Source organism: Vanessa atalanta, chromosome 11, assembly GCF_905147765.1.
Source record: "Vanessa atalanta chromosome 11, ilVanAtal1.2, whole genome shotgun sequence".
Classification (NCBI taxonomy): domain Eukaryota; kingdom Metazoa; phylum Arthropoda; class Insecta; order Lepidoptera; family Nymphalidae; genus Vanessa; species Vanessa atalanta.
Genome location: NC_061881.1, coordinates 10,468,238 through 10,481,685, shown reverse-complemented (window position 1 = coordinate 10,481,685; position 13,448 = coordinate 10,468,238). Strand labels below are relative to the sequence as shown.

The following is a 13,448-nucleotide window of genomic DNA, read 5'->3' as shown; positions in this document are numbered from 1 at the left end:
AGAGTAACAGTCATTTCGGGATTTCTTGAGGCTGCAAAAAAACCTTGCTTGAGAGCAAGTGTGTTACCCATGATAGTCTTATCCACACATGTCCTAAACATAATAAACTGGCCAATAAAATTAGAAGACTTCCATTTAACATTTCCCACTAAAACTGTTCCTGTTTACAACTGGATCGATAGTTTATAAAAGGTTATTTTTTTAGGTTTAGTTTCTTGAGGACATCACCTTTATTAATGCATTTTATTCAAGTAAACTTCACAATGAAGCGTTTTTGAATTTTCCCATTCAATTCCCTCGCAATATCTATAAATAATATAATCGTTGGAAAAAAATATTCTCTCTGTAATTCTGTCACTGTTTCTTCTCAGGTCAGAGCATATGCTAACGTACGTTTCAGTACGCAACGTACGTACGCAAGTTCATAGGATATGTTTAATATGGGTCGGAAGGAATCAAACTCAAAGTATATTTAATCACATTTTAATCATAGTTTACATTTAATATGATTCACATAACATAGTATCGCTTATAATTACATTTCGCCTACAAACGTGAAAAATTAAATAATTTAGATAATTATAGTATTTATTATTCAAAGTATCACAAATATCAGATAGAATAACACTGCACTGTAAGCGCGAAGCATCTATCGTAGGGACCGCCGGTCGGCGCCGTAAATATCTTCTAGGTTTCGTTAATTTTGGCGATTCTTAAAACTAATTAAGTTGTCATAGTCGTTTTGAAATAATACTAATTAACATTCAGAAGGAAGGAAAGGAACGACCGACACAATAGTCCTTATCGGCATCTTAAATATAATGAGAATGGGGCGAAGCTCGGCAATCTCTCTAGAATCGAAACCCGCCTCCGATCACACTCAGTCCTCGAAGCGACACCGCGGCTCCGTTTCGCCTCACTCCGGCCGCCGACCGAGCCGACCGAGCCGACCGAGCCGACTGGGCGAGCGTCCCCCGGGGAGGCCGCTCGGGGACGCCATTCGTTACGAGTCGTCGGGCGACGGCGTGCGCGTCTCGCAGGCGGTCGTGAGCTCGGCGGGCGGCGCGGCGGGCGCGGGCGCGGCCGACGGGCCCGCCTCGGGGTCGGGCGGCGGGTGCGCCGAGCCGTACAGGAACAGGCTGCGCAGGCGCGCCGCCGAGCGCGACGACGTGGACGGCAGGTCGTCGGGCCAGCTGGCGGCGCTGGCCGTGTCGGACGCCGCCACGTCCGCCGTCACCTCGAGGCGGTGCGCGGCGGGCGACGCGGCCTCGTGCCCGCCCAGCGAGCCCGCCAGCCCCGCCAGCGACGGCGCGCGCACCTCCGCCTGCTGCGAGCCGGCCGACAGCGACGCGTCGCCTGGAAACAGACGCTCGATAATCGCCGGTCTCGTCGTTTCCTTCGACGTCGAGGTGAAAGCTTCGGTAGTTAAATTGATAACATTATCGACGTAACGTCTCGCTTCAATGATTCGACTGAATTATAGCAGGAACTCTGTTAATTCGTAATCGCTTTCGAACAAATATTTTAATTAAAATTACACGCTTCTAGTTAATTAATCTTTAGGAAACAAGTGGATCACTAACCGATGCTGGGTTCGAGGCGGCGCGATGCGGCGTCGAGGTCGAGTGCGTGGTCGAGGGGGTGGTCGAGCGGGTGGTCGCGCTCGTCGGGCGGCGCGGCGCAGCCCCCCGCTCGACACAGCGATACGGGTACCACGCCGTATACGTAAAACAGTAGGATGGGCACGCCGATACCGACGGCCAGACCCGCCACCAGCGGCGATACGATCAGCTGTACCAGAAAATATCTCCTTATTCATCGAGTGACTATTGACGGCGTCGTGATGGATACGTTCAGCAAGTTTGTATATTATATTTGCTGGCTGATTGAGTTGCTCACCGCAGCGGCGACGGCGGCGGCGACTGCAGCCCGGCGGCGGGCGGGGCGCGCGCGCCGCAGCCTGCGGTGTGCTCTGCGTCCGGCCCACAGCGGCAGCCCCACCAGTAGCGCAGGTAACGCGACTCCCGCTACCACTGCGATACCGAGAGGCGCTCCTGCGAGAGTCCCTAACTGCCAGAGTAGCTTCTTTTTTCGTGACCAAGGTTTCTTGCCCCAAAATGTGCAGCCACTTGGACTGAAAAGGTAAAACAATATTTTTTATTTTTCAAGCCACCTATCAAACAATATTTTAATACTCTTGAAAGTACAATTGACATGATAGATTATAGAATATACTTTTAAGGTAGGTAGTACCTTAGGTAATGCAGATCCGAGACCTCCTTCATACAGAGCCAGCAAAACTCCGCGCCGCAAACGCAGCATACCATGTGATTGCACGAACCGTCCTCAACTTTGACGATGAGCACTGAACACCGCGGACATGGCTTTACTTCACCTGAAATATAAACAGATTTTTTCATTTAGCAAACATTATGATCTTACACAATGTTCACAATTTTGACATGTAACCAATTTAAATGTTTTCATAACAAAAAAAAAAATTGTTTTTGTATAGGTGATAGTCGTTATCTTTTGTAATCAGGTTTTGAAATTTTACTACAGTGAATGTTGGAACGGTGACATTATAATGGCATTTACCAATTTTAAGAATCGAGTAGAAGATAAGAGCGACTATTAATTAGAATAGTAATTAAGTGTCATGCATCAAGCAGTTAAACGTTTACGGTCGTATTTTGAGAAGCGGGCTCACCGTGTTCCATTTCGTTGTGCGAGGGCTGCGGCGCGCGCGGCGGCGGCTGGCGGCTCCGGCGCGCCGCGTCGCAGGTCTGCGTGGGGTGCCACGCCGCCTTGCAGTGGTAACAGAACGACGCGCCGCAGCCCGGCGCCAGGCACGTCAGCTTCGGACACGACGCGCAACCCGTGGCCACCACTGCGAAACTGTTCCACATTTGATCAGTATTTTATGGGCGAGCGATTCGTGGGTCGATTTGTTTCGATCGTTGAAGGTTCTGTCATTTTATACACTGACTGAGTTTAACCAACGAGGCCTTTTTCTGTTTTAAGACAACCGATAAACTATTAAGAAATCCAAGCGATAAATGTAGAGCAAGTTTACAAAACTTATCCTGGTTTTTAAGTGACCTGATACGAAAGATGCATTAACAAAAAATATTGTAATTGAAGGCAATCAAACTTTCACGGTATAGTATAGTACAAAAAGTTAACCAGTAGAGAAGCTCGCGTCAGTCCCGACGTTAAGCGAATGTTCAATTTTCGTGAACCCGCCGGATCACTTGGCTTTAATTATACGAATTAATGGGCAAGTGTCTATTAGCCGGTGGACACCGTTGGATTACATTAATTAGATTAAAAGGTCGGGACACGGTGATTATTATAAATGGTTTTGATTATAGAAGTGTCTTTGCATAAGTGTTTAAACAAAAATCCTCAAGTGAAACACGTATGACGTGTTCAGATATAAAATTATGATAAAGCATACTTGGTCAGTTCCTAAGATTACAGCAAACGACTAAAATATTGCATTATTTATTTTTTATTTAACGTCACAAGTTAGTGTGTTTGGATCAAATCTTGCAACGACATTAACCATTTCAGCTCAACGGAAAGATTTAATAATCTAGCAATATATTAAGACAAACAGACCTTAGATTTACGTACGTAGGTATTTTTCACCTTAATTTTACTTCTAAATTTCCGACATTAATTTCGTCAACATTGGCCATGTTTTCACAATTCCATAATGAATATCATAGATTACTCCAGCTCGGGACCAATGATAACGCGTCCATTCAATGTCAATTGTCGTTTATTTGCCTTTAGTGCTCTAGGGGAAATAGGCTATAGTCGGTATTCTATGTGTATTTGTTTAATTTATCGACAAATAAAAACTTACTCATTTTTTTTTATATATAGGGACAGGCTTATGTTGCTTTATGTAACATTAAGCGAAATAATAAAAGTTTGGAACACGTATTAGTTTTCCAAACCTCCACGCAATGCACAACATTTTTAGCACTTACAAAACCGTGACGTTAAGATTTTTTAGGAAAAGATTTAAAAATGAAATAGATTCTTCTTTGGAAGAATAATATAGTTTAGTACGTGATAAATCTGTCGTCATTACCTGCAGTCCGGCGCCGGACACCACCGCGTGTCGGGGTCCGCGGCGAGCGCTCGACGCACTGAGAACTCTTCATATTTATCGTAGAGCGCAGGGTTGTCGACTATTCGTCGGACATCTGAAATTAAAATAACATTTATATAGAAATTTATTTAAATAATCCTATATTGGGTGAATATGGTTTTTTATTTATACGTTCTAATTTCCTACGCCGTTAAGCTTGTGTTGACTTAAAAACAAAAAAAGATCATTTAATCAATGAATGTACATTTTCATCACGATAAGGTTAATATCTCAGTAATTCAATACAAACAAGTATCCAAAAATAAAAGTCTTATTGTCTTACAACAGGTAACTCGAGTACATAAAAATAAATCAACATCCAGCGAGCGTTATCAATAAGCCTATAATGCTGATAACATATTATACCGATTACGGAAAACATGTTGTTAAACTCCGGAAATTATTGATATTCTTTACAGACTTAATAAGTATAATCTCGTTTAAAATATTCGCCGGATTTGTGCATTTCACAATACAAATTGAAAATATATACGTATATTATAAAGCTGGTTTATTTGTCAAAACATACTGTTCTAAGGAACTATCAGCGGCAGTTATATTCCGCCCTCAGGAGCGCAATGGTAACTATAAACGTCAGCCAATCTGGCGAGTTGTACCGGCAATTAGTTAATCAGATGCACTTACTTATGTACCTATTATTTCTCGGAGACACACATGTATAAGTAGTTAAAGAACTGTGTCTGTCTGTATGTTACGCTTTCACGGCTATACGTAAGGACATAGGGACTTTTAATGCCTAAACCCTTAACAAGCCAGCAAATAAAATATATTTTAAATCAAACCTAATTTTAATCAAAACTGAATCCAATTATGCGTTGTATGACATTTTTTCTATACACGTTAAATGTGTTTTTCTATTGCGATTGTAAAGCAGTGTGGACGGTATAAAAAATTTCATAAAAATAAAAAATATATATAAGAACTAATTACCATGAAAATTGGCACAACTTTTATGGTGATTAGAGAATATTATTATGTTAATCTAAAACAGACGTATCAACAAGCGATGTCAAAATATCAACCTTGTTTTTAATAAGTGATTTAGTTTTTTTTTAAAAAAAACAGTAGGAGGACTTGGTAATCGTTCACCATCTAGTGATAAGTGGGTTACACCGTCCATACACGTTGCGCGGGAAGAAATATTACATCGATTACATCGCCACTGCGCCGTCAGCCTTGGGAACTGAGTTGTGAACTCTAGTGCATTTAGTTACACGGTCTCACTAACCATTCAAACTTTAACACAACAATACTTTACATTGCTTTTTGACAGTAGAAATAGAATATGTGATGAGTGGATACTTACCCAGACGGGTACACGAAACCCTACACCCTAGGAATACAACCGCCTAAATGTACCTAATCACAAAAGAGTTTTGTAATGTGACAGATGCAACCTCATTGCGACAGGAATAAAAAATATAAATCCCTCGAAGCAAAGAGGTGAGTTGAAAGTAATTTAATCGATTTAAAATTGCGAAATTATGTCAATTTATCTATTACGGGACTCCCCTCTAGGTCTATAAACAGACGTTATAGTTCTGCTTCATTGATTTTGTCGCCGCCCGTGACATAATTATTTAATCTGATCAATTATTAAGTAACTTTAATTGTTTTAATATATCACGATTCATATTAATTGCGCCCCCCTTTTTAGTATTTTCTAAGTAAATATTGCGAAAAGGGTACAAACGATCCAAAATCAAAGTAAAAAATCACGTGTTACAAATGTAAGCAAGTGCTTATTGATAGTCAAAAATCTGCCACTTCCGTTTCCGTTGCCGTTTCGGAAATAAACGCTTCGGGTTTAAGATGAACCGGCGAAAGAAACTCAGCGGGATATATACTTTTTAAATGAAATATATTTTTTTCAATAGACTCTCATCTCGGCAAGCGTGATTTTACGAGTGGCGATGAAGATGTTCTTCTCGCCGATTTCAACGCGGCGGCCGTTCCCAACTTTATTAAGTAATTTAAAATCTTCTATTATAAATTAAAAGGCAGTCCATCTGCGCACAAGAACATTAAAGTGATTTTGTATTCGCTTTTGTTGCTTCACTTTAATGTTTAGTATGCTCCTACTCTACCTTTAATGTCATAATCATAGGATTTAATACTATTGGGAATAATGTATATATTTATTCGGTAGTTTGACGTTACTGTATCTGAAGTTCCGATATGAAAAATGCTAAACGTGAAATCTTCATACGGAAATGTAGCAATTATTATTAGTTTAGTGCATGTTTATAAGTGTTTAATTATTCGTAATGATTCGTATAATTCTTGTGTTATTTTTAACAGTCTCGCTTAACTGTTGGTGTTACACCACTGTCTCGGAAATCGCGTCAAGCTGGTAACGTGGTTGATGTCTCTCTGGTCGTCACAGATGGTCATCGTATTGAAGAAGAGAGTGAGGTAACTGGACCACACACTTGTGCAACTGGTTTTTCATTCTTGATATTGACCACTGCGGATATTTGACCAGGAAATAATTTTGAAAACATTAATATCATTTATTTAATACGTATGATAAATCGTTGTCATAGCAATCTGCGTCTACTAACCCTGAAAAGAATCGCTACGTTGATTGACATTAACTTCGTATATTACCTACTTAATATTTTACAAATCATCACATTTGTTAGCTGATTATATTTACAACCAGTTTTCTAAACAAAATAACATCCGAATTCCAACGTCGTAAAGATTGATAAAGTTCGTGACGATGCGACAGTCAAACATAAACAAACATTATTCTCTTCGAATTTATTTTTGAAATCTTATTTCTGTAACGGTTAGTCATCCATTTAAAAGTTATCATAGAGTACGCGCATAGCTAAAATTAAGACAAAGGAACATCAATAAAAACGTTTAAATTTAAACGCGATCGTTCAAATAGAAAATCGTAAATGACATCACTGTGACATTTTTATCGAGCAATCAATTTTAAGTGTCGATTTACAACAATTTACGCGTAATGCGTTTTACTTTGAAACGTACCGAATAAGGCCACAAAAGTCTAAATACGTATATTTATATGCATATATTTAAACGGAACATCTAAATATATTTTATTCGAGTAGGCTTTTACAAGCACTTTTGAATCGAAATTTTACAGAACTTCATTATGGAAATCTACCAGCGATTCAGAATGTAAATTCTACCGAGAACAACCGGCAAGAAACTCTTTATAACATTTCAGATACATTATATCAGTTAAATACATATATGTAGATATAATACAAGCTTCCAAATCTCGTTTCCCGTTTGTTTGGTCTGCCGCGTTGTCTCGTTCTCTTGTTTCTCATTCTGGAGACACTAACATCATAGATATGATGCCTCTAATGGTCTTCGACAAACCGATTTTGATTATTAAAACATTGTAAACAATAAAACAGATAAAATAGATTCTTCTCTTGACTACAACCCTTCAACACAACAACAAGACGTTTTGAAGAAAAAAAGGCACATTCAATGTAATATATAGCAGGAGAAAAATGGCAATCAAAGGCGGAAAATAGAAAACAATGGACAAATTTGGAGGAGGCCTTTACCCGCAGGGGGTTTCTCAGCTCATAAATGTAAAAAAAAAAATTAAATTAAATAAGAAAATTATAATAAATGTTAATTAAAAATATAACATACATACAGATATAAAATAAAAAGGCTTATTTATTTTTTTATTTATATATTTATTTATGTAAACAATAAAACAACCGGTTTCGTTACGATAAATGTCTACATTGTATAAGAATTAATAGGCATTACACTGTGGAATGCATTGTAACTATTAATTTATACTTTAATGAATAATCACCACATAAGTGTGTTTTTATTTTGGTTTTATGAGTATGCATTAGCAGCCTGTAAATTTTCCCACTGCTGGCCTAAAGGCCTCCTCTCCCTTTGAGGAGAAGGTTTGGAGCATATTCCACCACGCTGCTCCAATGCGGGTTGGCGGAATACACATGTGGCAGAATTTCGTTGAAATTAGACACATGCAGGTTTCCTCACGATGTTTTCCTTCACCGCCGAGCACGAGATGAATTATAAACACAAATTAAGCACATGAAAATTCAGTGGTGCCTGCCTGGGTTTGAACCCGAAATCATCGGTTAAGATGCACGCGTTCTAACCACTGGGCCATCTCGGCTCTTATGAGTATGATCTTAAAAAAATATCGCGTGTTCCGAACCGCGTAAGTACAAATTACTTTTCTAGTGTTTAAATTTGTGTTTATAATTCGTTTCGTGCTAGGGGTGAAAAGGAATATCGAAAGAAATCGGCCAGATTTGTTTAATACTCACTGTCTCGTTCTGAAACGTCTTAATATAAATTATATCAATCAGTTACAATATCCTTTAGCAAAATAAAAAATATAAATATTTTTTTTTTAAATATAATTTTGGCTTTTATTTTTGCCGAGAGGGCCAATGTCACGTGAAAAAAAAATACTTCAGCACGCAAGCAAGCAACACAAGTGACAGAAGTATAACCTTTTCACTACAGAAACGATTCGCTCAAACGTCATAAAATCGTACCGTTGCATTCCAAATTATTATTTTTAATTTCAGTCTCATTGTGCCCAAAGAAGTTTCATTCGAGACATTAGAACAACATATCAATAACTCAGTATATGATTGAGTTGAATAATAGTTATAACAATTATGCACCTGCGTATTTTATGTAATAATTACATAGATATTTATAAGAACTATGCAACAGATGTAGGATAATTAACAGATTGTTCAGATAACGAACCTTTTTTTAAGATGGAAAGGGTGTCCGTACAGCTTTTATACTGCAAGGTGGGGTGGAGGGAAGGGGGGGGGGGATACCAGAAGAATGGTATCAATGCGAGACTACCTATTACATACCAGCGGTACCTTTTCCGTCAACGTGGGCCGGAAAGGGATCGCTTACGCGTACAACTGTGACGCCCAGATTTATGATACCGTTTCACATCTAATATTAAAGGTTCTTAACCCAAACACACTATGGCTCATGTTTCTATAAATATCTTCGACCCATTTTTTATTTAAGTTCTAGTTATATTTTATTTTTACCAATTGTAAATAAACGCTTATTGTTTCTCATATAAAAAAATGATGATCACTCATAGTTAAGTGGTCTTTTGATCTAGTAAAAACGCAGTAAAAGTCATGTCTAAATTTCTGCAAACATCATTATGAGTTTATCAAAATGTTTTGACATTTAAGTATCGTATTAAAAATACACGGAATAACAATAGCTTCTTGGAAATTTACTATATTTTATGGTTTTATATTTTAATATAATGGAAATTAAAAGTACATTTTTTGACAAATTTAAATAAATGTTCTAGAAAAGTAATGTTATGTATCAAAATAAAAAAGTAGGTAACATTTTAGTATTTAAAAAAGTGGTCGTCACGCGCGGCAGATATGAAACTTTAAAATTAATGGTTATTGAAAGATAAATGAAATTGAGTAAGACAAAAATGAACATAAGAGTTTTGTTAATAAAATAAATATAGTATGCGCGTACGCACATAAGAGAACGTCATGCTGTTTGCCGTAACGGTATGCATGTTCCACATATAAATAATAATGTTACCCGCCCGCTGTGACAAGACGTTTTTTTTTCACACATTTTATGGTTATATAAAAGGTCTAAAATATATAATATTCTATATGTATAATCCACTGTTTATTATATTTAGTCTAACCCATGACCTCTCGCAATCAACTCGTTCGTGAGTAAATATGGAAGAATCAACGTACACTTATCATCATTCGTTATCTCGGACAAACACTAGTATAATTATTTATTTAGTTGAGCAATAAATATTATACCCTGAACGTTGTATCATTAAAGGTCGTTTTCGTATTATCAGTTTGGGATATCTGAGATTAGAAATTAAATAATATCATTATTATAATATATTGGTTTCTTTTGTTATTTGTCAAAAATATGTTCTAAATTTAAAAGAATTATCAATCGTAAGAAATTTGAAATTTCACAATAAAACCTCTTTACAACTGACTTATTTATTTATAAAAGCAATCGAATCATTGACCAATTTACGTGAAACTGTTTTCAACGAACCAACAGGCCAACGAGCGAGTTCATTTAACAATACAATTGCAACTAAATAAATATTAAATTGTACGGTATTATGAAATGGGTTAAATAAATAATCAGTTTATATGTTGTTTTTTTAACGAAACATATATAGGTAATGTGGTTATTATCCTACACCTTTGTCTATAGACATTCGCGATCGAGTACAATCAAATAATTACATTGTCTACACATTAATAATTTATTTATCGCTGTATAACGGTATCGCTTCTGAATAATTTCACCTACAGTGGTAAATATAGTAGACAAGTCCTAGACAAAGTCAGATTGTCGATTGTCGATTTTGTTTATAGGCCAAAATGTATGATAAACAATTGACATAATTAATATACTTATTCAAGTGGGTCTTGAGAAAAGTGAGATTCGAAAAGACTTCGAAAATTATCGAATACTTTGTTTCCCCTCTTCCGTGATTAGAATTTTCCTTTCTCTGTTTGTTAAGTTTGTTAACTATTTAAACATTTGACATGATATTTAACATATGAATTAGCTTTTGACTATTTAAATGAGCACAAATATTTTATGCGACATTAATCGCTATAAATAGAGAACAAGTTTTATTTAGTGCGTATCGAATCAATTTTGTTTCATCACGCTTCATTGGAACTACAGCTGTTTTTCTCCTATTGTTTCATTAGTAACAGATTTCTAATAAATATTTACAATTAGAGAATCATCGTTTTATTCGTCATCGGAAATATTTATAACGTGTTAAGTGTAATATTAAAAAATTATAAATTTTTTACTGATTAAATAAATTATCGGTATAAAATAGCGTTTTTTTTATAAAGATAATTTAAAGATGTCGTGCTTGAGGAGTTTATTGACTCCTGAAAGAAATTAAACGACTTTTAGTCGCATTTTTTAAGTAAAACAGATAATTGTCGTAAAAAATGCTTTAAATATAATTAACTCATTCTAATACACTAACTTCTACTCATTTTTATTTTAATATTCTACGACGACGAATAACTAAAACTTCATCTGTACTAATATTATGAGGTAAAATTTGTTTGTTCGTATGTCGGTAAACTGCAACTAATGGTCCAATTAAAGAAAGATACATTATTTCTGACAGCTATACGGTATAAAATAATAATAATATTAATTACATCATATCATTTTCTTTATCAATAAATTGAACTCGTGCGAAGTCAGGGCAGATCACTAGTTATTCATATACGAATATTCATCGAAAGCAAATTCGTAAACACCATCGATGTATGACCAAAGGAACGTAAAAAAAATCAATGATTCATACTTAATTTCCCAATTAGCAATGTAACATTTCAAGTTATGATAAATTTATGCAAATTATTGCTCTTGGTTATTATAAAGATTATTATTATACTCAGCTGACTCGCTTGTGTAACCTATTTAATAATAAGACCTAGGTTACAAGAATGCAGATCCGGAGTCTGCGATTACAATTCCGGTAGGGCTTATTAGGATTTTTTAGTCATTCAGTCATTTTACTTGGTGGTAGGCTTTGTGCAAGCTCGTCTGGGCAGGTAGCATCCACTCATCAGATATCCTACCGCCAAACAGCAGTACTCAGTATTGTTGTGTTCCGGTTTAAAGGGTGAGCGAGTCAGTGTAACTACAGACATAAGGGACATAATATCTTAGTTCCCAAGGTTGGTGGCGCATTGGCGATGTGAGGAATTGTTAATATTTCTTACAGCGACATTGTCTATGGGCGATGGTGACCATTTAAAATCGGGTGGCCTATTTTCTCGTCCGCCTTCCTATATGAAAAAAAAACATCAATACATTTTCAGTAGCAAATTAAGAAAGTAATTGTTGACACTTCAAGGCCTCGATTTTGAACTACATATATATATATATACCATATCCTGCTTAGTCTTTGTAGTGTAGACATTCGGTTAAGGAGCAAATCATAATTATTCTAAACAGTTATTCAAATATTTCAAGATAACAAAGGAATAATGATAAGCTTATCAAAACAGCGGTTACAACGTAGTTCTTTCTAATAATATCTTTCTTAAGTATGTAAACAGTAATAAATACTACATTAATTACTATACACGCCTGTTGTATAATAAATGTACGTTAACATATTATATATAACTCGGACAGTTAAATTTAATCTATACATATAATAAAATTGGAGTGTCTGTTTGTAATATTAAAATAACCCATTTTTACTAAATGCATATGTATGTATACACGGTACATATACTAAAATAACATTTTTTGGACGGAACTTTCACTGGCATATAACAGATGTAATAAGGAGTAACTTCGCCTAACTTTTATTTTAGAATTATATATATAATAGTCCAAATAACTTAAATTCAAACAACGCGCACGAAGACGCGGGCACAGCTAGTCTTGCATAAAACAAGCAACAAATGGTAAACTAAAATCGAAGACTGTTGACCTGCTATTAGAGTGAAAATACCACGAAAGTAATAAGTTTTGAGTGCAGATGCACGTTAACTGAGTTAGTCGATTGTTACTGGGAATTGATAATTGTCGAATACATGTTCCGGAGCACACGAGCGACCTAAAAGTCTATCGATGGAATTTGCTCGTCCAACTACTTCCGTTGTCATATGATAGAGAACAGCTGATAGCGACTGGTTTACAAGACAGAGAGACTACACATATTCAAACCAAACCGTTCATTCACTTATTTTATCTTAATGAGTTGTTTAAAAGATTAGAAGAGTCGGTGACGAGTCAAGATGCTGACACAATCAGTAAATCTGAGTTCTCATGTTGAAAAAACTGTTAAACAACTCGGCAACACATCAGTGTTCACACAGACACATCAGATGTTCACATCTCGTTCTCAACTGAACTGAACATTTATTAGCTGTTCCCGGTCGTGTGGCTTCGTTTCTACTTCGTTTACAAGTGTAATACATTAGTTAAGCTCCACTGGAATACTTTATACCAGAATACAAATAGACTTATGAAGCTCAATGTTTACTTAACTAGCGTGTACATTTTATTTTATATATATATATATGTATTGCACTTTAATAAATAATATATACGATACATTATGTCGCCGATAGCGCAAAAAGTAAATTTTTTATATATTCTCAAAGATACCAATTTTTACCAGGGCGTGTTTCTAAATTATAGTAATTTTAAAACATAAAATATA

At 36.3% G+C, this 13,448-nt stretch overlaps 1 protein-coding gene across 1 annotated transcript in view; it reads right to left on the bottom strand.

Moving 5' to 3' along the window:
* Window positions 1–467: 467 nt before the first annotated feature.
* The window catches only part of LOC125067383 (E3 ubiquitin-protein ligase RNF19B-like), a 61,919-nt gene continuing 48,938 nt past the window's right edge, over window positions 468–13,448 (bottom strand). Inside the window, exons 4-9 of the mRNA XM_047675945.1 lie at window positions 4,106–4,220; window positions 2,711–2,898; window positions 2,254–2,395; window positions 1,900–2,134; window positions 1,584–1,791; window positions 468–1,356 (exon numbers count right to left, since the gene is read on the bottom strand). Of these exons, the coding sequence (XP_047531901.1) occupies window positions 1,004–1,356; window positions 1,584–1,791; window positions 1,900–2,134; window positions 2,254–2,395; window positions 2,711–2,898; window positions 4,106–4,220 (1,241 nt within the window). The 3' untranslated portion in view covers window positions 468–1,003. The remainder of the gene's footprint in view (window positions 1,357–1,583; window positions 1,792–1,899; window positions 2,135–2,253; window positions 2,396–2,710; window positions 2,899–4,105; window positions 4,221–13,448) is intronic.